Source organism: Hippoglossus hippoglossus, chromosome 10 (genome assembly GCF_009819705.1).
Source record: "Hippoglossus hippoglossus isolate fHipHip1 chromosome 10, fHipHip1.pri, whole genome shotgun sequence".
NCBI classification, from domain to species: Eukaryota; Metazoa; Chordata; class Actinopteri; order Pleuronectiformes; family Pleuronectidae; genus Hippoglossus; species Hippoglossus hippoglossus.
The window spans coordinates 4,257,006-4,277,132 of NC_047160.1; the positions used below are offsets into that span (position 1 = coordinate 4,257,006).

General features: G+C 40.7%; 3 protein-coding genes across 3 annotated transcripts; 2 read left to right on the forward strand and 1 right to left on the reverse strand.

Moving 5' to 3' along the window:
• Nucleotides 1-7,430: 7,430 nt before the first annotated feature.
• Nucleotides 7,431-11,437, reverse strand: LOC117769802 (tripartite motif-containing protein 16-like). Its single transcript, XM_034598942.1, has 3 exons — nt 11,377-11,437; nt 11,018-11,060; nt 7,431-9,036 (listed from the first exon to the last, which is right to left on the reverse strand). Exons 1-3 carry the CDS (start codon nt 11,435-11,437, stop codon nt 7,446-7,448), a joined length of 1,695 nt encoding a protein of 564 aa, XP_034454833.1. The 3' UTR covers nt 7,431-7,445.
• On the forward strand, nt 11,433-12,977 carry LOC117769608 (CTD nuclear envelope phosphatase 1A-like). The gene is made up of 2 exons (XM_034598611.1): nt 11,433-11,741; nt 12,515-12,977. Exons 1-2 carry the CDS (start codon nt 11,436-11,438, stop codon nt 12,950-12,952), a joined length of 744 nt encoding a protein of 247 aa, XP_034454502.1. The 5' UTR covers nt 11,433-11,435; the 3' UTR covers nt 12,953-12,977.
• Nucleotides 12,978-13,818: 841 nt separating this feature from the next.
• On the forward strand, nt 13,819-14,924 carry LOC117769238 (U6 snRNA phosphodiesterase-like). The gene has a single exon (XM_034598026.1). It carries the CDS (start codon nt 13,889-13,891, stop codon nt 14,717-14,719), a length of 831 nt encoding a protein of 276 aa, XP_034453917.1. The 5' UTR covers nt 13,819-13,888; the 3' UTR covers nt 14,720-14,924.
• Nucleotides 14,925-20,127: the final 5,203 nt, after the last annotated feature.

A 20,127-nucleotide genomic window follows, 5' to 3' on the forward strand; every position in this document is an offset into this window, starting at 1 on the left:
TTCCCCCCATTATAGCACTCATTAACTGCTTATATTAAATTACATTTTTAAAATCCTGGAGAGGTGTCGAAGAATTTTCACCTCAATCTTGTTCATGGTGCACCCTACTGTCTGCATGTCAAGTTTCAGAAGGTTTTACTGTAGAATTTGTGAGAAAATTAAAGGCAAAGATGGCTACTTTTTGATTATGGCACTCAAAACATGCAGATTTTAAATGTTACTATAAAAAAATCATTGAGCGGTGACACAGATATTTCACCTCACTCTTGTTCATGGTGACCCCCACTGTCTGCATGTCAAGTTTCAGAAGGTTTTAAAGTAGACATTTTGATCAAAGTTAAGGGAAAGTAACTTGCTCGTATTATTTATCAATTTTTTTAAATCCTTGAGTGTTGACACAAATATTTCACCCCACTCTTATTCATGGTGTCTGTGTGTCAAGTTTCATAAAGTTTTACTGTGAAAAAATTGATAAGGGGAATATTGTGCGCTTGACTTTTTCATTTAGATTTTGTTGCTTTGCTACATTAAATCACCCATGGGTGCAGTGGTTGTTTATTGTTATTATTATGGCTAAACCATTTGGTTTATTTAGGATTCTTTGGTCATTTAAATAACATGGGTAAGCTCATTATGCAATGAATGTCGTTTTATAATAATATCACACCACTCAAATATGCAAATATTTTCTTTTAATGGGACTTTAAAATTGAAAAAAATCCTGTTTTCCAATTATCTTTTTAAATTGAAAATGGATGAGATGAAGGTACACAGGTTCACAGGTGATGATTAAACAAACTCATTTAATGACTTCAGACATTCCTTTGTGAACACAATGCCTTAATACAATGACAGTATACATTTTGTTGTACTAGAATTGTGGCAACAGGCGCACAGGTAAATTGTACCCGTTGACGGTTTTAGGTATAAACAGCGATCCTTGGTGGTTCTAGTTTAAAAAAAGAAAATTGCAAACTTTAAAAACTAAAGGTAAAACAGCTCTAATAACGCCATGGGTGTAGTGTAGCATAAAACTATGAATATGAGAAGAATAGTTTTGAATACAGATTTCAGTTTGTGTGTGTGTGTGTACTCACTAAATATCAAAATATCAAATTACCCATCAGCGTTTGAGATGGATGTTCCACCACACAGTAAACATTTTCCCTCATCCATATTAATCTGTTAATCCCTTCATCTACTTAAACATTCTGATGCCCACAATGTCATTCACATCACACTCACACACAAATACAAATAGACACTGATGCCTCTAGCATTTGTACAGACTCAAACGGCCACAATATCCTGAGCTCTCTCTCTCTGTCTCTCTCACACACACACTCTCTCTCTCACACACACACTCACACACACACTCACACACCATATCTTTGTCACTAAGTTTGGCACACGTTGTGGCAGCAGAGAGTCTATATCGCTCTTTATCTCACACACACACAAACGCACACACACACAATATCTTAAAGCTTGGGAACATCAGGTGGGACAGAAACCGAGCAAACACAGACGAGGCTTCATATTACAGACAAACAGTCAAAAGCAAATACAGTGGTTGGTAGTGCAGATGATTCTTAATAAGAAAACTGGGTTTTCAGCCCAGAGTGAAGAAAAGACGTGTGACTGATGTCTCACTCAATTGACTTGGCTTTCTGTCTATTTTCCACCTTGAGCGAATTTCCATCTATCCGCACCCTCTGGGGTCTTCTCATAGATTTATTTATGCAAATGCAGCAGGTAGAAAATGTACTTCACATTCTGTATTAACACACCTCAGTCTTCTTTTCATTCACCATGCCAGGGTTTTACGTGTTGAATATAATATAAAATAAATGTTGTACATGATTGTTCTGGAAAACAGTTCTAAAACAGTTTAAATTGAAATTTAAATCAGTAAGAATATAATTTGTTTGATAATATTGAATATAATAAAAGAATAAATAAATAAGACAAACAGAATCTGACATAATAGTGTAAATTTTGGCTGCAATGTCTCTCCCCAGTAATTCAAATAATGCCTTTAGAATGCAATCGGAGCTAAGACACGCCTACCTACCTCCCCAATCTCACAATTACAATTATTGAAATAACATTGTTAACACACACACGCACAGACACACACAACATATATATATATATATTATTTGGCAAAATTCAATTAAAGACGATATCTTTATCGAATGGTCTGTGTGCCATATGTGCTTTTATAGGGAAAACCAGAACCTCCTTTTTTTAAGTCACTCTGAAAAAAATCACCAGCCATAGCAGAGATAGAGAAAAAATCCTGGTGCCGGCCATGCTCACCTCTGAAGTTTCCTGACAGCCGTCCTAAGCCACTTAAACTGCTGGCACAGGCGCCCCATGGTCGTGGCCTCCAGGAAACTCCACAGGCGCAAGAATATGTGTTTGGGGAAGCCGGGGATGAAGCAGTCGTGTCACAGGATATATGAAGGGATGACAGGATGGAGGACGTCTCTTTTTTTTCATATGTTTATAAACTTAATAACATAGGGACGTACCAAATGGCTGACTCTATATATACATCCATAATTTAGTTTACGGCTCAAAACATCTACATATGCAGTATCTGTTTAATAACAGCTGTCAATACTGGACAGTTACAGATGAAAGGTTTGACATCCAGAGTTTTTAATCTGAGCCTCAATAATGAACATGTAACTATTCACATTTCACTTTTTGGGAGATCATATCACTCTTTGATATTTGTTTGTCAGTTAGGCGGAAACAAATCAGCAATCTGTCATCAGAGCATCACAGCAGAGAAACACAGACAGGATGAAAGCGAGTCAGCGATGATCCTCTGCTTCTTCGACTCGTCTCAGACATCAAAATGAACCAACTGAATTCTTCCACAAAACGCTCAGGTGCGGGTTTGATTCCAGGTTTACAAAAATACTTCTTGTAATGTTCTCCCTGATATGCGGTGGCACCTTTTGTCAAAAAGTCCTTTCAGCTCTCAGTTTGAAAATAACCGTACTGCGCAGTGACAACAAGGACGTTTAATCTGCGCTGAGGAGAGGGCCCCATTGTTGCTTGATGTTTTATTCTTTGTTATTCACTCTGAAAGACGGCAACACTGACACCAGCCTTTTTCTGGTGCATGAGAGAGATAATCAGTTTCCATGATACAGAGACAGAATAAGGGAACAGCTGCGAGACAGTGAGTGAGATTGAAGGCCAAAACAGTGTGAATATAAACCAGAGGACTGAGCCAAAGAGCTGGCAGCTGGCTCCGGTCCACAGAACCGCCTAAACCGTCCCAAAGGAAAGTGCAAAGTTTCCATCTGCAGTGTTTATGTTTCCACTGTATGTGTGTACTTCTGTGTAAAGCTTAGTGCCAATCCCCTGTTATACTATGGCTCGGGTTAAACAATATAACTACTGTGTGTACGTGTAGTGGCACAAACACAGACACTGACTGATCATTGTTCGTATAAATCCTCTCTCCTCTATTAACCCAAGTGATACAACTTCATGTTGTCAGATCTATAGCTAGTGTTGTATTTCTGATTGTGTTCATGTCCTTTTACAAAATAGCTGCAAGAATGTATTAAAACTTGTTAAAATTGGTCAGGAGTCAATTTAACACCGTAACCTCTAATTTCCAGAGTTGTGAAGAAGTTGTTTAGACTTGTGTTGTATTTATGTGTTAATGGCAAGCACAATAGGCTAGATAAATATACGTATGGAAATACGGGAATGTACAGATGGTTATGCAGTGAAGTGTCCACTTGTCACTTGTTTCACATTGTTACAGTGCAAAGTAATAATCATGTCCTCAAAAGTTTTTTGACAGCAGTCATATTCTCCCTGAGATTTCAGTTTCCTGTTTTAGTGTGAAGTTTTGCTCCTTGTTTGTTTCCCACTTCCTGCTTTTGTTGCTCTGCATTTTTGGGTCCTCTTGCTTCCTTAAAAACCTGACAAGCATGACCACTCATTACAATCATAAAAACTAAAATTATATCATGGAATGTGGTTTGATAAAAGTAGGTTTTAAGTTTTGATTTAAAGGAAGTTACAGACTCAGCCGGCTGTATTTCCTCAGGAAAGTTGTTCCAGAGTCTCTGAATCTTATTTCTAAAACTCTGTCTTAGTGTTTAACTGAGAATCTGGATCAGTTCAAAGTCTCCTGATAGAGGATCTGAAGAATTAAAGATCTGTGATAAATCAAGGAGTCGGATCATTAGGAGTTTTACAAGTCATAAAAAGAAGCTTCAAATCAGAGAGTCAGTGTAAAGAGGTTAAAACCAGTCGGATGTGTTGCAACCTGTTTACTCTGCTTAAAATCCTGGCACCAGAGTTCTGTCTGAGGATGTTCCACACATTTCTATATAGAAAAATTGTAATAAATGCATTACGTGATTTTATTATGAAATTTAAAAATCTGTTTCCAGATTAACAAAATATTTAAAGTAGTGTCATGTACTGTGTGAATGAAATGTTTAAATACTCTGAACACATGAAATAAAACATAGAAATTGAATTAATAAAATAAACTCACTGACAGTGAGTTTTTCATTTTTGTCAATTTAATAAAATCAAATCTGTATAACTTGCATTTCATTTTCTGTTTATTAAATTCCAACAATAGTTAAATAGAAACAAAAACATTTAAGGAAAGAAATTAAAATCCTTAATGATAAATTTAAATCAAACAAATGAAAAACAAAACAATCCTCCATATGTTAATATCAAATATTTTAATCACATTATCCATAAAATCTAAAGAATATGGATAATATGATGACATCTACACCCAATCTAACACCCAAAGGTGGATTAATACATAGATTATTGATTTATCTTCAGTTCAGGGTCCGTGTGGGTGGAGGTGAAGCACGTGGAACATGGTGACCAGCAAACACTCACAGACACACAGTAGCTGGACGTTTCCTAACGCTCCACCGTTAAAGCCCGGCTGCACGGCGATTATTCTATCATACCTGAATCCAACAGAGGCCACTCGCACCTAAACAGTCACTCGTGAGTTTGGGGAAGGTCCTGCACTGTCCGTGCTTTACAATGACTGAAGGGATACAATGGTCTTGGTATCTGGGATACACAGAATGCCTTGAAAGTACATTACGCCTTTTCTACTGTTACAATCTATTGAATAGATAAATAAACATATTAATGTTTACAGAAATGAAAAAAAATCAATCAACTGAATCTGTCGTTTTCTGTTGGGATCAACTGTTTCACACCAAAGTCTGTTAAAGTCTCTGAAGATTAAAACCCACTCACACAGCTTCAGTCTCCACCCTCTATGTGCGTCGTCCGAATGATCTTGATCTGGAATAGTCACAGTTTGCTCTACATCACCAACTCTATCCCCGTAAGCCCCGACATTCAAACTGGAAACGGCCTCATTTACACCAAGTTTGTAATCTAAGTGAGGCCGTTTCCAGTGGAATCTGAATGTCGGGGCTTGCGGACACTTGGATGACACCACAGGAGCAGTTCGTTTCTGTTGTTTTATTAGGACTGAAGAATCGGTCACCTGTTACTTCAATTGTATTGGATTCTGCTGCAACACTGTTTACCCCTGAAACTCCAGAAGTGTTTTGTGGGCTCAAACACTTCACCCCCCAGAACAACTTCTGCTGCTACAATTGCATCATTTCCTGTCAAGTGCAGAGATGTCTGGTGTGCATGCGCCTACGGAGTAGAGGTTGCAGAGGTCCACCATCTTGTCTGCAGGCAGATACTCTAGTAAAGTTCAGCTCCTTTTGTTGAACACACGCCCTCCTGCAGAATTCATTTCAAATCCAAGTCTCACACTTTAACTGAGTAAAGGATGCCCACGGTTACGACACTGGTTGGACGTGTGTGTGGAGGACGATGCCGAAGAGCACACTTGTTTTAATCATGTGAGTTCTCTGCAGCAATGCTGTGTGTGTGTGTGTGTGTGTGTGTGTGTGTGTGTGTGTGTGTGTGTGTGTGTGTGTGTGTGTGTGTGTGTGTGTGTGTGTGTGTGTGTGTGTGTGTGTGTGTGTGTGTGTGTGTGTGTGTGTGTGTGTGTGTGTGTGTGAAAACCAAAGCGCTAATCTCATCCAGAAACACCCTCCTGATAAATTCTGACCCTTGCCCTTCACTGGATCAGCTGTAGAAACTGTCCATCGTCCTCAGTGTCTCTGAGCTGTCATCAGACTCGTTCACTTCACAGAGAAGACTATATTTTCAAGAAATCCAATCACACTGTATCTACTGAGGAAGTTTAATGATTGCTGGGTGAGATCAAACTCTGCAAATGGTGAATAAGAAGTATTTTATCTTACACCATGGTCGAGGGATGTGGAAATCTGAACAGGTGGTAAAATGTGTCATTTTAAAAGAGCACTGGTAAAAAATCAGGACTTGTATTAGAACTTGAGTATATTTGTTATCTGCCCTGAAAAGACACAGCCTGAACATGAACACTGTGGTTTGTGTTGTTTCAGGAGGAAAACTGACTCAGTTATTCTCTCACATTAGTTTCACTTTGTCTCCATCAGCTTTGAATAAGATCCTGGAATGAAGACAAAAGAACAGACTGGATTTATTCTTTATTTAAACTTTCAGCTTCTTCACACATTTGATTTTTATTGCCTTATACATATGAGAGATTTAAATGTATGTTCACATGTATAAGAAACAAATGTGATGGAGAGCTGCAGAAAAACTCCTCTGTGGGACGCGATCAGGACAATCTCCAATGGCACTGCTAGTTCAGATCATTAAAATCAAAAAGAGAAAAACCTACACAGCAGCAGATAAATATGCCTGTACACTAAATATGTAAATACAATGGGGAGGAGTGGATTCACACTTTAAAGCATGAGCCATAATAAAAACAAACCTTTAACAGCTTCTTAAATGTCTAGGTTCCACATTTAATATCTGACCAAACATCCCATAACACTGATGGTCTGTAAATCAAACCGAAGTGTAGTTGATCTGTTGGACATGTTATTGATCGGTTATTGATCATTTCATCAGTCAAGTCTGTTCAATGACTCTTGTTCAGTGATTTCATGGACACATTCACTTTATCCATACAATCAGTTTGTTTCACCTCCATCTCAAGTGTGGAATAGAAAAGAACAAATAATCATCTCATTGATAATGATCTGGATCAATACAATTTATAAAACATTCGGGAACCTTATTTCTACATTGATTTAGAAAATAACAGCAACATTAGTTCCTTCAAACACATTCATGTCAGTGTATTTATAGATTTCTATCTTTACAAAGTGAGAACTAAATATCTGTGATAAAGGATGGTCAGTGTTTGATTGATTGACAGCTGATCTCTGTGTTGAGGAGAAACGTCAAGACGACGAAGTTTGATCAACAAACATGGAGACAAAAGAAGTTAAAGATTTAAACACCAAATCTAAATCACTGCTTTTAATGACTCGAGTCTATTTGAGTTTACACACCTCAGCTGTGACTCCATAACAATAAACCCTAACTCCAGCATAGAGAGGCTGAGTGAATGTGGTGTGGACTCTGTGGAGGAGAGTCATGGTGTCAGAGACGCTATAGAAGGACAGAACACCTGCACTGTGATCCAGGTACACTCCTACTCTGGAGGACGGAGGACCTGACACTGGAGTCATGAGGTTGTTGTAAAAAACAGAATAACTGTTTTTATCACAATCTAACGACCAAGATTTATCATTGTATCCAAATATACATTCATATGTGTCTTCTGCTCTGCTGATATTCTTGTAAGCGACTGCTACCTCAACTCCTCGTCCTCTCCACTCCACCTCCCAGTAACAACGTCCAGTCAGACTCTCTCTACTCAGGACCTGATACAAATAATTGAATCTATCTGGGTGATTAGAATAAGACTGTTCTTCACTTATTACTGTTACTTTTCTGTTTCCCTCAGATAATAACAGATGTTTGTTTGCTGTGTTTGGATCCAGTGTGATTTCCTGTGAATATTTTAAGAAGTCAGCTCTGGTGTTGGGCACTGGTTGTGGCAGTAAAACATCCACTTGAGACACAATCTGTGAAATCTTTGTCTTTGTCTCACTCAGAATGTCCTGTAGTAGACCTCTGACCTGTAACACAGCTGCTGTCACATCCTCAAAGTACCTCAGAGGACGGATACTGATGCTGGATGAGTGTGCAGATTCCCTGAGTGGTGACAGTGAGGGGTCATTGTGTAGAAACTGGTTGTGATCCTCTGTGTTTGAGAGCTGCTTCAGTTCATCGTCTTTCCTCTTCAGCTCATTGATCTCCTGCTCCAGTCTCTCCTGAAGCTCTTTGGCTCGACTCACTTTAGTTTCCTGCTGGGATCCGATCTGCTGCTTTACATCAGAGCTTCGTTTCTCCACCAGACGGATCAGCTCAGTGAAGATCTTCTCATTGACGACCTCCACCACCTGTTGAAGCAGCTTTACATCATTCTCTCTGTCCTGGAGTCTCTGCTGGATTGTTTGTCTCCTCAGCCCAAGATCTCTCTGCCTCTCAGTCCTTTCTGCTGCAGCTTTATGTTCATCCACAAAGCAGAGATAACAGATACACTGCTGTTCAGTGCGGTAGAACATCATCACCTCATTGTGATGAGAGCAGATGTTCTCCTGGAGCTTCTTGGAGGGCTCCACCAGCTTGTGCTTCTTAAATGGCGGTGATTGAAAATGAGGCAGGAGGTGTTTTTCACAATAAGAGGCCAAACAAACCAAACAGGACTTGAGAGCTTTCAGTTTTCTCCCAGTGCAGACATCACAGGCCACATCTTCAGGTCCAGCATAGCAGTGATCAGCAGGATCAGCTTGGTGTCCAGTCTTCTTCAGCTCCTCCACTAAATCGGCGAACATGATGTTTTTCGCCAGGACAGGCCTCGGTGTGAAGGTCATTCTACACTGAGGGCAGCTGTAGATTCTTCTCTCATCCTCATTGTCCCAGTGGGTTTTAAGACAGATCATACAGAAGCTGTGTCCACAGCCAATAGTCACCGGATCCTTCAGTATATCCAGACAGATCGAACAGCAGAATCTTGCTCTGTCCAGTTGATTTTCTTGCAGCACAATTTCACCTGGTGCCAGTGACTGTAGAATAGTCTGTAGTTTACACAACTCAACTATGTCTCCATGATAATAAACCGTTACTCCGGCATAGAGAGGCTGTGTGAATGTGGTGTGGACTCTGTGGAGGAGAGTCATGGTGTCAGAGACGCTGTAGAAGGACAGAACACCTGCACTGTGATCCAGGTACACTCCTATTCTGGAGGACGGAGGACCTGACACTGGAGTCATGATGTTGTTGTAAAAAAAGTAATAACTCTTTCCAAAACAATGAAACGCCCAAGATTTATCATTTAATCCGAATCCACATTCATTCATTGAGTTCCCTGCTCTGCTGATATTCTTGTATGCGACTGCTACACAAAATCCTCCTCCTATCCCCTTCCCCTCCACCTCCCAGTAACAACATCCAGTCAGACTCTCTCTACTCAGGACCTGAGACCTAGCAGTGAATCTGTCTGGGTGATTAGAATAAGACTGTTCTTCTGTCATACGTGTTACCTTTCTGTTTCCCTCAGCAAATAACAGATGTCTGTATGCGGTGTTTGGATCCAGTGTGATTTCCTGTGAATATTCCAAGAAGTCAGCTCTGGTCTTGGGCTCCGGTTGTGGCAGGAAAAAATCCATTTGAGGCCTCGATGTGAAGGTCTGTCTACACTGAGGGCAGCTGTAAATTCCTCTCGTATCCTCATTGTCCCAGTGGGTTGTAATACAACTCATACAGTAGCTGTGTCCACAGTCAATTAACAAAGGATCATTCAGATCCAGACACAACGAACACCAGAATCTTTCTCTGTCCAGTTGATTTTCTTGCTGCGCCATGTCAACTGGTGCCAGTGACTGTAGAATAGTTTCACTTGCTCTGAAAAGAAACAGATTGCTGCTCCTTCTGCTCTTGTTCACAACCCTCTTTTTACCAAGTTTTAACAAAGCCCCTCAGTTAGCTTTGACCGATCTTCACAAAAATCGGGACACCTGTGTATCATGACCAGACGCACAAAAAAGTCTGGAGGTGCAGCTGCCTTTGATGCCACAGTTTTGAGGCAGATGCCTTTGGTGTATTTTTTTATGTTTGAGTGCTTACTCAGGTAAGCACAAACATTAATTGGCTAATGATACATTAATAACAGCTTCTCACCATCATGATTTCAGACAGTGGACTAAAGTCATAGCAAATTTGATTATTTTAATGTAACTCATTGAAAAGAAAGCAGGGTTCCAGTTTCATTCATTAAGCATCATGTTCCATTGACATCACTGCCAAGTCCTGCCACATTTGTGTGTATCAGATTGTTTTACATAATTTTAACAACAGCTCAACTCTCTATCAACATCTAAAAATGATGCATGGGTAAAGGTCATTACACAGAAAGACACACCATTACCGTTAGCATCAGAAACTGGTTACACCCCCTTGGCAGTCTTGTCATGATATGCCCTGAGACTGTTCTGTGAATCGGAAAGTACAACTGACTAAGTATTTGTAATATAAAACACTATAGGCTAACACACCTTGAAATTGTCTCTCCTGCGAGACCTAAAGCTGCTAGACTAAACACAAGTGAAGGAAAGATATTTTCTAGTAATTTTGCAGATAAATGGAAACTAACAATACTTTCAACTTGCATATCTGCAAAAAAGACCAAATATTGAATCAGATCAAGATATGCACATTTATGTAGCCTATTGAGTACAATATGTACAATCCGGTATTTCTATATGTATATTTATAAATATAGTAATAATGAGATAAGAACATGTAATATAGCCTACACGTATCCAAACGTAATATCACTTCATGTTTGAATGCAGTCCAAAAAACACAATTACTAAGCAGTATGAGACTTTGGCGAGGCTGCCTCTCCTTGGACGCCGCACAGGGTGAAGTCGCACTGAGCCGGTGCTCGACAGCGAGCGGCCCCGCAGCTCTTTTTGGGGTATTTTTTGTCCGAGGTTCAAGTTGGTCACCCCGTCGAGCTAGCGGTAGCTCGGCGGCAACTAGGTAAGCGTTGGTGCACAAGCTAGCTCCGGTGCTAGCTTGTCAACTAGCTGCGTGCTAAGGTCCACACAGCAGCAGCGGCAGCTTCTTTTTCCCCTGCCCACGTTTGTCTTTCACCAGGACGATGCCAGTGAGCTGCATTTAAAGCGAATTGGGCCACAAGTGCGCGGAGGGAGGAACGCACACGTTTCGCTTGGCCTCTGCTTAATCTGAATCGCTAGTTTTTGGCGACTGTGGCTAAAGACGGGGTCTGACTCACTAGCAGGCAGGTTTCCTTTGCAGTTCAACCCCCGAGCAACTTGGGGGCAAAACAACCTTGCTGTCCACCGAGGATTGAAGTTTGACTGACTGGGGGTCCGCGCCTGCTCGTCACCATGCTGAAGACCCGGCGATGTTTACTCGGCATCCACACCTTTGTCGGCGTCACGTCGAGAATATGGGTCTTCATCATGTACATCCTCAGGAAGCACCTACGGACGATAATCCAGTATCAGACGGTGCGATACGACACTTTGCCTCTGTCGCCAATCTCCAGACTCAATGCAGTAAAGAGGAAGATTCTGGTTCTGGACCTGGACGAGACGCTGATCCACTCTCACCACGACGGGGTCCTCAGACCCACAGTGAGACCTGGCACGCCGCCAGACTTTATCCTTAAAGTCGTCATTGATAAGCACCCAGTGTTAGGATTTTAATAATATAATTAGACACTATAGCCCCGAAAAGGATCGATTTTACACGCACCATGTTTGTACCTTAACAGAAAGAATTTATGTTTTGTTATGTGTTAGGACTGTAATCCGTGGCATACAATACACTGTACTTAAACTTGTTCTCATACATAAACCTTTATATATATTACAGTATTCCTTTAGCTTTATTCAACATCACACATACATGAATGCACTGTGCTCATTAAGACACTGTGACCTATGCCTTAGAAAGAAATCAAGAAGCTGCCCCAGCTTCTGAAGGCCAGATAGGAAAGGCGTTGTCTTGTCTGATAAATACGCATGCTTACACACACAGAACATACAGACGATAAAACAGAAACACAATGTTTCACACTCCAATGAACAAAAACACTGTGTCTGCAAAACTACTGAAGACTCACAAAGCTTCAGCCGGATAAAGGCTTTTTCTTAATACACAAAACTTAACACTGTCAGAATGTGAAGATTTGCCCAGCTACTATCAAAGGAGTGACGAACCTGGGAGCGGCTCCTCATCATTGGTGGATTCCAGTTCCAAGATGCTGGGACCACGCCTTCAACCTACTATTATAAATATTGCACCTGTCATCCGTTCGGGGCGACTCTTGACTACCCCGAGCTACGGACTAAAAGCCGAGGCTGTGCATTGAGTGCCCATAGCTATGCTGTACCTTTTTCATTGCTTCTAAATAAATACTTTTTGAACTAAGACTGACCCTTCTCATACCTAAGGACAAAAGAACACGACACCAGTCAGATTCTTTGTACATAAAAGGCCACATGTTGACTCCTTTTTAGAATTGGTGAGCCAGTGGTATGAGCTGGTGGTTTTCACAGCCAGTATGGAGATCTATGGCTCAGCAGTGGCAGACAAACTGGACAACAACAGGAACGTCCTGAAACGCAGATACTACAGACAGCATTGTACATTGGATCTAGGTAGTTATATTAAAGACCTTTCTGTAGTACACGACGACCTGTCCAGTATTGTCATCCTGGACAACTCGCCTGGTGCTTATCGTAGCCATCCAGACAATGCAATACCCATCAATTCCTGGTTAAGCAACCCTAGTGACACAGCACTTTTTAACTTGCTGCCTATGCTGGATGCACTAAGGTTCACTGCTGATGTGCGCTCCGTCCTTAGTCGAAACCTCCACCAGCATCGACTCTGGTGATTGGCTGCATCAAGAGGGGCAGGGACTTGTTAACCAGCCTCTTCTACCATCTATTATCATAATCATATGCTTACATGCCTCAAGTGGTTTTTAATATGTAATTGTTATAAAACTTACCGTTTATTTAACACGTGTAATGAACAGATTGAAGCAAATTAACTACATTACTACAGAGTCGTGTGTTTGGTTGTCACTTGATTTAAATTTTAATAAGTTAATATCAATACGCTACATGTGTAAGTTGCATGTGATAGTAACTATATGTTTCACAAATGTTGTGATACATGCTGGTATAACCACCATCACTATTACCACCTCGTTTATTTAGCCTGTTATGGAATTTTAGAGTGAATTAGACAGTTTAGATATGATTATAATCTCCACACACCACTGTTCTCATATTTATTATATAATTATGTTTTCACACAGAAGTGGAGAGACTTTATGTGGACTGTTATCAACAGCTCTGTGGGAGATTATCACCTTGAGTATTACAGATGAGGTAGAAAGACATTTTATCTATTTGTACAATGTTTTATTTCTTTCAGTACATTACATTTCATTTAGCTGATGCTTTATCCAAAGCGACTTACAATATGTGCATTTAACCATGAGGGTACAAACCCAGAGCCCAGTACATCGGTTCTGTCTGAAATCTGTGGTGCTTCCACCTGCTGAACACAGAATAAACTGTAAGAACCAGTCTTGGCTGGAACATACACAACATAAAACAATATTTTATAGTGAGTTTCTTCTTTTCATTACATGAAGCACTGCAGCACCTTGTAACGGACCGACAGCCCCCCCCCCCCCCCCCCTTTTTTGTTTGTTTATTAGCGGTCGCCTGATAGTGACGTAGGAAGTCAAGCCAGTTGCTGGAAAATGTCTTCATCAGTTTTTTAAACATGTCTCCTCCACATTTACTTTGACCGCAGGATGTTGGTGGGATACAGCAGCAGCTCAGAGGAGGACAACCAGGAGGAGACTGCTCCCAACAAAGATGGTTCTCCTACGTGTGAAGAGGAAGAGGAAGGAGAGGATGGCTGCCCGGTGAGGAAGAAACCCAGAGCTGAACCACAGGTCACCAAAACAAGGCTGCCTGTCCCTGGTTCCCTCATGTCCATGTTCCCAGATGACGGTGATCCAGAGACGGAGGACAGCTCCCTCCACGGTGGACGGATCCGCTCTTTCAGACACGAGAGAGGAAACTGGGCCACCTATGTTTATTTACCATACCATCCTGAGGAGGAGTTTGAGGAGGTGCTGGAGGAGCTGTTCTCCGCTGCGAGCGACAGGGTTGTGGATTTGACCCAACAGGAGGAGTTCCACCTCAGCCTGTCTCAGACGGTGGTGCTGAGACACCACTGGATCCAACCCTTTACACAGAGCCTCCGGGCAGACCTGGCCCACTGCAAAAAGTTTGTTTGCTCTGCGAGGAAACTGAAGGTCTATTGTAACGCTGAGAAGACGAGGACGTTCTTGGGAATAGAAGTGTGTTCTGGTCAAACTCAGCTGTTGGACGTGGTCCGAGTTGTGGACAGAACGATGACAGAGTTTCGCCTGGACACTTTTTACAAGGAGCTGTCTTTCCATTTGAGTCTGGCCTGGTGTGTCGGAGACATGAGGGAGAAGATGGAGGAATGTATTCGGAAGCTGCAGTGTATGGTTGATGAACGTGAAGAAGGACCGTTTCACCTGAGGTTGGACGGCGTGGAGCTGCGCTGCAGGACTGGAAACAAAACCTTCCGCTTCCCCTTGGAGCCATAAGACCAGACGAGAGTGAAACACCTCATGTCAAAGGTCACTGGCCACACTGCAAAACCTGGAGAGGGATCTTCCATCCGCATTACAACTGTTACTCAGTGTTTACAAATCTCCTTTAATAACTGCGAAGACAATCAAGGCTAAATGGCCGAAAGAATAAATGTTATTGTAATTTTCTGCATTATTTTACCACTGACTGTAAATAAAGTTTCTACTGAGTGTAAAAAAAAAAAGTCCGGCGAGACAGTTCTCCTGATTGGTGGGAGGTTTACGTAGTGAAGTGGACATATACCAACCGCAGAAAAGTAAGCGCTTGACAGTCAGCTGATTGTCGGTAGAGCTGACTCACACACTGACTGACTGACTGGTGCGATCATTATTGCCCTTTTTTTGGAGTGGATTATCTGTGTTTTTTCCATATTTTTGTTTTCCTTGGACATATCCTGAAGTGGACTCTTTTTGTTGGTGTTTCTTTTTTGTTTTTCTCTCATTGACCTAGTTTTTTCATCTCTTTTCTTGAAAAAATAAAAGAGACTCATTGACAAGAACTGTGCATCTCCTGTGGGGTTTTGTCATGGCTAGGGACTGAAAGACAGCTATTTTTGTTGTTGGAACTTTTCTATTGATAGGTCTTTTTAGGTTGTGTGAGAGTAACGTGGGTTATTGTTCATACCTCCTTTGTGTTGGCTTAGTTTAGTTTAGATAAATTATTGTCAGGGTTCTGACACACTTTAGATAAAAACCCAGTGTTTTTTTATTTTTCTTCTTTGCAATAAGAGACAGAACACGGTCAGCACAGCTGTGTCTTTCAGGCTCGTCCGTCCCTAATACAATGACAGTAAATATAAAAGTATGGCATTATTGTAGAGGAAGTGTTACTTATGAACAAAGTTTGTATCCTTATTTTCTGTGGATATTCAACTATGTATTTGAATATGGTTTTGGATTAAACAGTGCACTACCAAGACAATGAATGTACAGTATGGAGTTCTTCCACATTAATAGTATTGCAATTTAATGCATTATGTATTATGTGCAATACTTTGCTTTGATTGTTTGTAAGTTATGAAAACAGGTCTGTACCTGGAGTCAGTGTTGAAGTGATGACCCTCAGTGTTCAGTCTGGTTGGATTCCAGTTGTGTCTCATGTTGGACATCCATAGTCACCTAGAGGAACATTCAACACAAATACACAGATATGTAAAGTCAATGTGCCAGGTTAACTCCTTAACAGACTTTTACATGGTAAAAATAAAAGTGTATTACTTAAAAGTTCATCAGATCATAATCATTTCACTTCAGCTTCGGAAATAGGTGGTGGACATCAGCCTCAGGTTCTCTATGTGAATGTCTATTCTACTAAAGTTACACTTCCTATAATTTATATGTGACAAAAAAATACATTATTCTGCATGTCCACTTATTTAACACAATAATTCAGTAAAGTCTGCCTAAGATTAACAATGTAAAAACTGAATGTAGCAGACATGTTTAGTTTTCACTGTAACACGTTACAACACATCAACACCAATACTCTGACTAAAGAGCTTTAGGAGACGTAATGCTACTTTAAACAGCTGCTCTTAAAATGCAGATGTGACTTTAAATACTCACGTTTCAGTTGATCACAGTAAATCTGTTTCTGCAGAAAAATAATCTGTGTTTGTGGTAAAAATTTTAACTAAATTCAACATTACGTTACTGTATAGCCACAATAACAAAGTTCAGCTCAAGGAGTTTCCCACTGCAGCAGCTGCACTAACGTTTTTTCTTGAACAATAATCTAATATGACATTAATACTGAAGTTACGAACTGTAAGGGTTTGGGTTCCACCTCTTTTAGAAGGTGTTTTCTGTTTACATCCCTGTGTTTCATGTTTTCGCACTCCGGGTTCTGTTTCCTGTTTTATTTTGTAGTCTGGGTTCTTGTGTCTCGTTTTACTTCCTGTCTGCACCAGTCCTCATGTGTTACACCTGTGTCCCATTGCCTTCCCTGTGTCTGTATTTAAGCCTCTGTGCTTTCCTTTGTCCTTGTCGGATTGTTGTCTATCATCATTGTGTAAGTGCCGTGATGTCCGGTCCTCCTGTGTTTCTGTATCCCGTGTCTCCTGAGGTCCAGTCCTGTTCACCTGTGTAAGCCTCCTGTGTTTTCTTTGTGCTTTTATTTCTTCAGCTTTACACTTTGAGATTCCTGCGTTTTATTCTTGTTATTCTTTCATTAAAAATACTCTTTAAGTTTAAACTCTGCATCTGGGTCCATATTCTTGGTCGGATTGTTCTGTCAGGATTTGGTGAGGCAGATGGACCCAGATGCAGAGTTTAAACTTAAAGAGTATTTTTAATGAAAGAAAACATGAAACACAAGAGTGCGAAAACATGAAACACAGGGATGTAAACAGAAAACACCTCTTCCAAAAGAGGTGGAACCCAAACCCTTACAACTAACGAGTGAAACAACTTTACATAACATTAGATATTTAACGTGGTGGAGCTTATTCTCCAAACACACACAGTCGCCTGTCTCAGTTTAAAAGATTCATCCTCATAAACTATAACGCTTCTCTCTGCTGTGTGGACCGGTTCATGTCGGTTTAATAACTCCCGTACGGTCCCGTTAGCATCGCCATTACTGCTGGTATCTTGCCTGCAGGCTAGCGGAGCTAAGCTAACAAGCCAGGTACAGAGACACTGATACCTGCTCATCACTACTAACACTAACACATAAATAAAATACTATACTTTACTTACCACAGAAACTGGAGCGCAGACGTCTTTAGCTTCTCCGTCAGGAGAACAAGCCGAACATCAAACTGTATTATTCATCCGATATGTGAGTTAAACTTCTCCACAGACTCGGGTTGTGTTCAGTGACTGGGATTAGCCTGTTAGCCTGTTAGCTCAGGTGAAGCCGAGCAGGCAACAGGCTAGGAGCTGGAGTCGCGAGCTAACGGTGACGTCACCTGTCCATCAAGTGATAATTATTCATAATTTCAAACCTCTATATAATTTAAAGTGAGTTAGAAAAAGGTTTTTGAACTAGGCTGTAAACAGGTTTAATTCTGCTCTAAAGTCTGGCTTTTTAACATGGGAGTCAATGGGAATTGACTCCTTCTTGGAGCCAGCCTCAAGTGGCCACCCAGTGAACTGCAGCTTTTTGCACTTCCGTATTGGCCTCATTGCTCAGCCCGGGATGTTGCCGCTTGGTTCCCACGCAGACACGATATTGGGACACGTACAGAACAGATGTTTACTCTGTGTTTTTTGGATTCTCCAGAGTTAATGAGACACACGTTTAAACCTGGTACACAACACAAGACGTGATCTGACATCAATTAATAACTATTTTAGAATATATGACTAGATGGCAAATATCCCATGTGATTATCAGTTTGTGTGTGAAGAGAGACAGAGAAGAGCACACACACACACAGTGAGTGAAACACTCAAATATGCAGTTCTGTAGCTGTGACATAGTACTTGTTTAATAAATGGTAAAACAGCCTATCTGGTATAAATAATGGCATTATCTCGAAAGTTTTCCTCCATGAACAAAAAGAGTAACAATGCAACAATAACACATTCGGTATAACAGTTGCTACCTTTCAGAAAGCCAGTGGTCCATTTAGGCCTGGTGACCTTTTAAGACACCTCGTGAAGGATGCCTACATTTAGATAAGCAATTACCTGTAAATGATTAGCATAATCAATCTTCTTCAATTCAAAACAGCTATCTTGTTGATCGAGGGTTTGTGTGATCTGTCTCGATGGGCTGGATGTGTGATTAATGAAATGTGAGACGGATCAGTTGCACATCAGCAGTTTTCGTGGTGTCAGACCAGCTGTTGAGTGCCATTTTTTTTGTATTGTTATATATGTGGACATTATTCCCTCTCTGATCTTTCTCTCTCTGGTCACCAACACCCTCTTTCTCCCTGCTTCCATATTGCTTCCTCTCAGTTCCTTCCTTCCCTCTTTCACCATTAGACTGAGCAATGGAAAAATCTATTCTCTGATGACAAATTTTAAGAAATGAAATGGAATATGGAACATGTATATCTCTATGGATAATAGATATACATTATAATTATTTGTCGCTATGCAAACAAATGTAATTTAATTGATATGAATAGGTAAGGCTCTTAATGCTACCAGCCTACCAACCGTAAATTAGAAGGTCATTGCGGCTTAGGCGTTGCCTGGGTCACCAAGGTCCACGTCAGGTGATGGCGAACCAGCGCCACCTATCGAGAAGCGAGCTACTGGGAGCAGACATTTGTGATCTAGGGCGGAGAACATGGAATTTTGGGAATGCTACTATACAATAGGCAGAGGATGTGGGATCAATGCAGTTTCCGGAAAAGGAGAATCTGAAAGACAGCACAGAGGCACAAATCATGGCAGCGCAAGAACTTTTACACAAATACACATACTTAAAATACACACACAGCTACACACACACACACACAATTTGTGCATGTATGTGCACATAGATCAGATATATATTTATGGATGGTTTGTTATATTGTCAGGATCCCCCCCCCCCCACAAACACACACACACACACACACACTGCTTGTTGGGAGGTATGCTGTGCTGCTGTCATGTTGGATTTGCAAGGAACACTCTTAAGTCAAGTGGTTAAACACAGGGAATCATTTATAAATATTGATTCCTTCCATGTAATGTAAAATGTATTACAGGGATGATCTTCAATCCAAATATTGACTCGTTCCCAGCAGCAGCCGTCTGAAATGACTGCAGGGACAGCTTTCAGTCCAATTACAGTGCACCGTGGCAAAGTGGAGTCTGGAGCTTGACAGAATGACAAAATATGGTGTGGAATTGACTTGGGAGAAAACATTAAGTACAGTACGGTTTCAGCACCAGATTGAATGTCAAGAAATTTTAAAGGGAGACTGCAATTTCAACGATTGGAATCAGTCTTGCAGAAGAAGTTTGAACTTCCTGTGTAATTTTCTCTTTTCCCACTTGTTGTTTCTACCTTCAATATATCAGGCTTAATAACAGGATTCATGGTGACAGTGACAGGGAAGATAGAAGAGTCAGACCTGAACCCGTAACATTAGAGGTTTATGATATTTGTCCACCAGGATGTGATTTTTAAATGGCATTTCTGCTCTATTGCTTTCAATAGAAAATGTAATGACATGAATTTGAGATGGTTTTAAATAATGCAGGAATTATTAAACGTCAGCAATCATTTATCTAGTTGTCAAGATACAAAAAAAGTGGCGAGAGCAATTGAAAGTAAAACGTGACATAGACAGAAATGCTGCAAGTTTGTCCTCAGTGGTGAAAGGTAACTGAGTATTTCTACTCAAGTGCTGCCCAATTTTGTGGCTGTTATACTTTCCATTAGTGTTTCCATTTGATGTTAAACTTCTTTTCTT

What these genes read in the sequence shown, in the direction of transcription:
- LOC117769802 (XM_034598942.1), bottom strand. Translation starts at nt 11,437, where the DNA reads ATGGTGACGAGCAGGCGCGGACCCCCAGTCAGTCAAACTTCAATCCTC. An exon ending in AATCCTCGGTGGACAGCAAG is followed by an intron (nt 11,061 to 11,376) that starts GTTGTTTTGCCC and finishes ACGCTTACCTAG; the next exon opens with TTGCCGCCGAGCTACCGCTA. An exon ending in CGACGGGGTGACCAACTTGA is followed by an intron (nt 9,037 to 11,017) that starts ACCTCGGACAAA and finishes ACTGGACAGAGC; the next exon opens with AAGATTCTGCTGTTCGATCT.
- LOC117769238 (XM_034598026.1), top strand. Translation starts at nt 13,889, where the DNA reads ATGTTGGTGGGATACAGCAGCAGCTCAGAGGAGGACAACCAGGAGGAG.
- LOC117769608 (XM_034598611.1), top strand. Translation starts at nt 11,436, where the DNA reads ATGCTGAAGACCCGGCGATGTTTACTCGGCATCCACACCTTTGTCGGC. An exon ending in TCGTCATTGATAAGCACCCA is followed by an intron (nt 11,742 to 12,514) that starts GTGTTAGGATTT and finishes TAAGGACAAAAG; the next exon opens with AACACGACACCAGTCAGATT.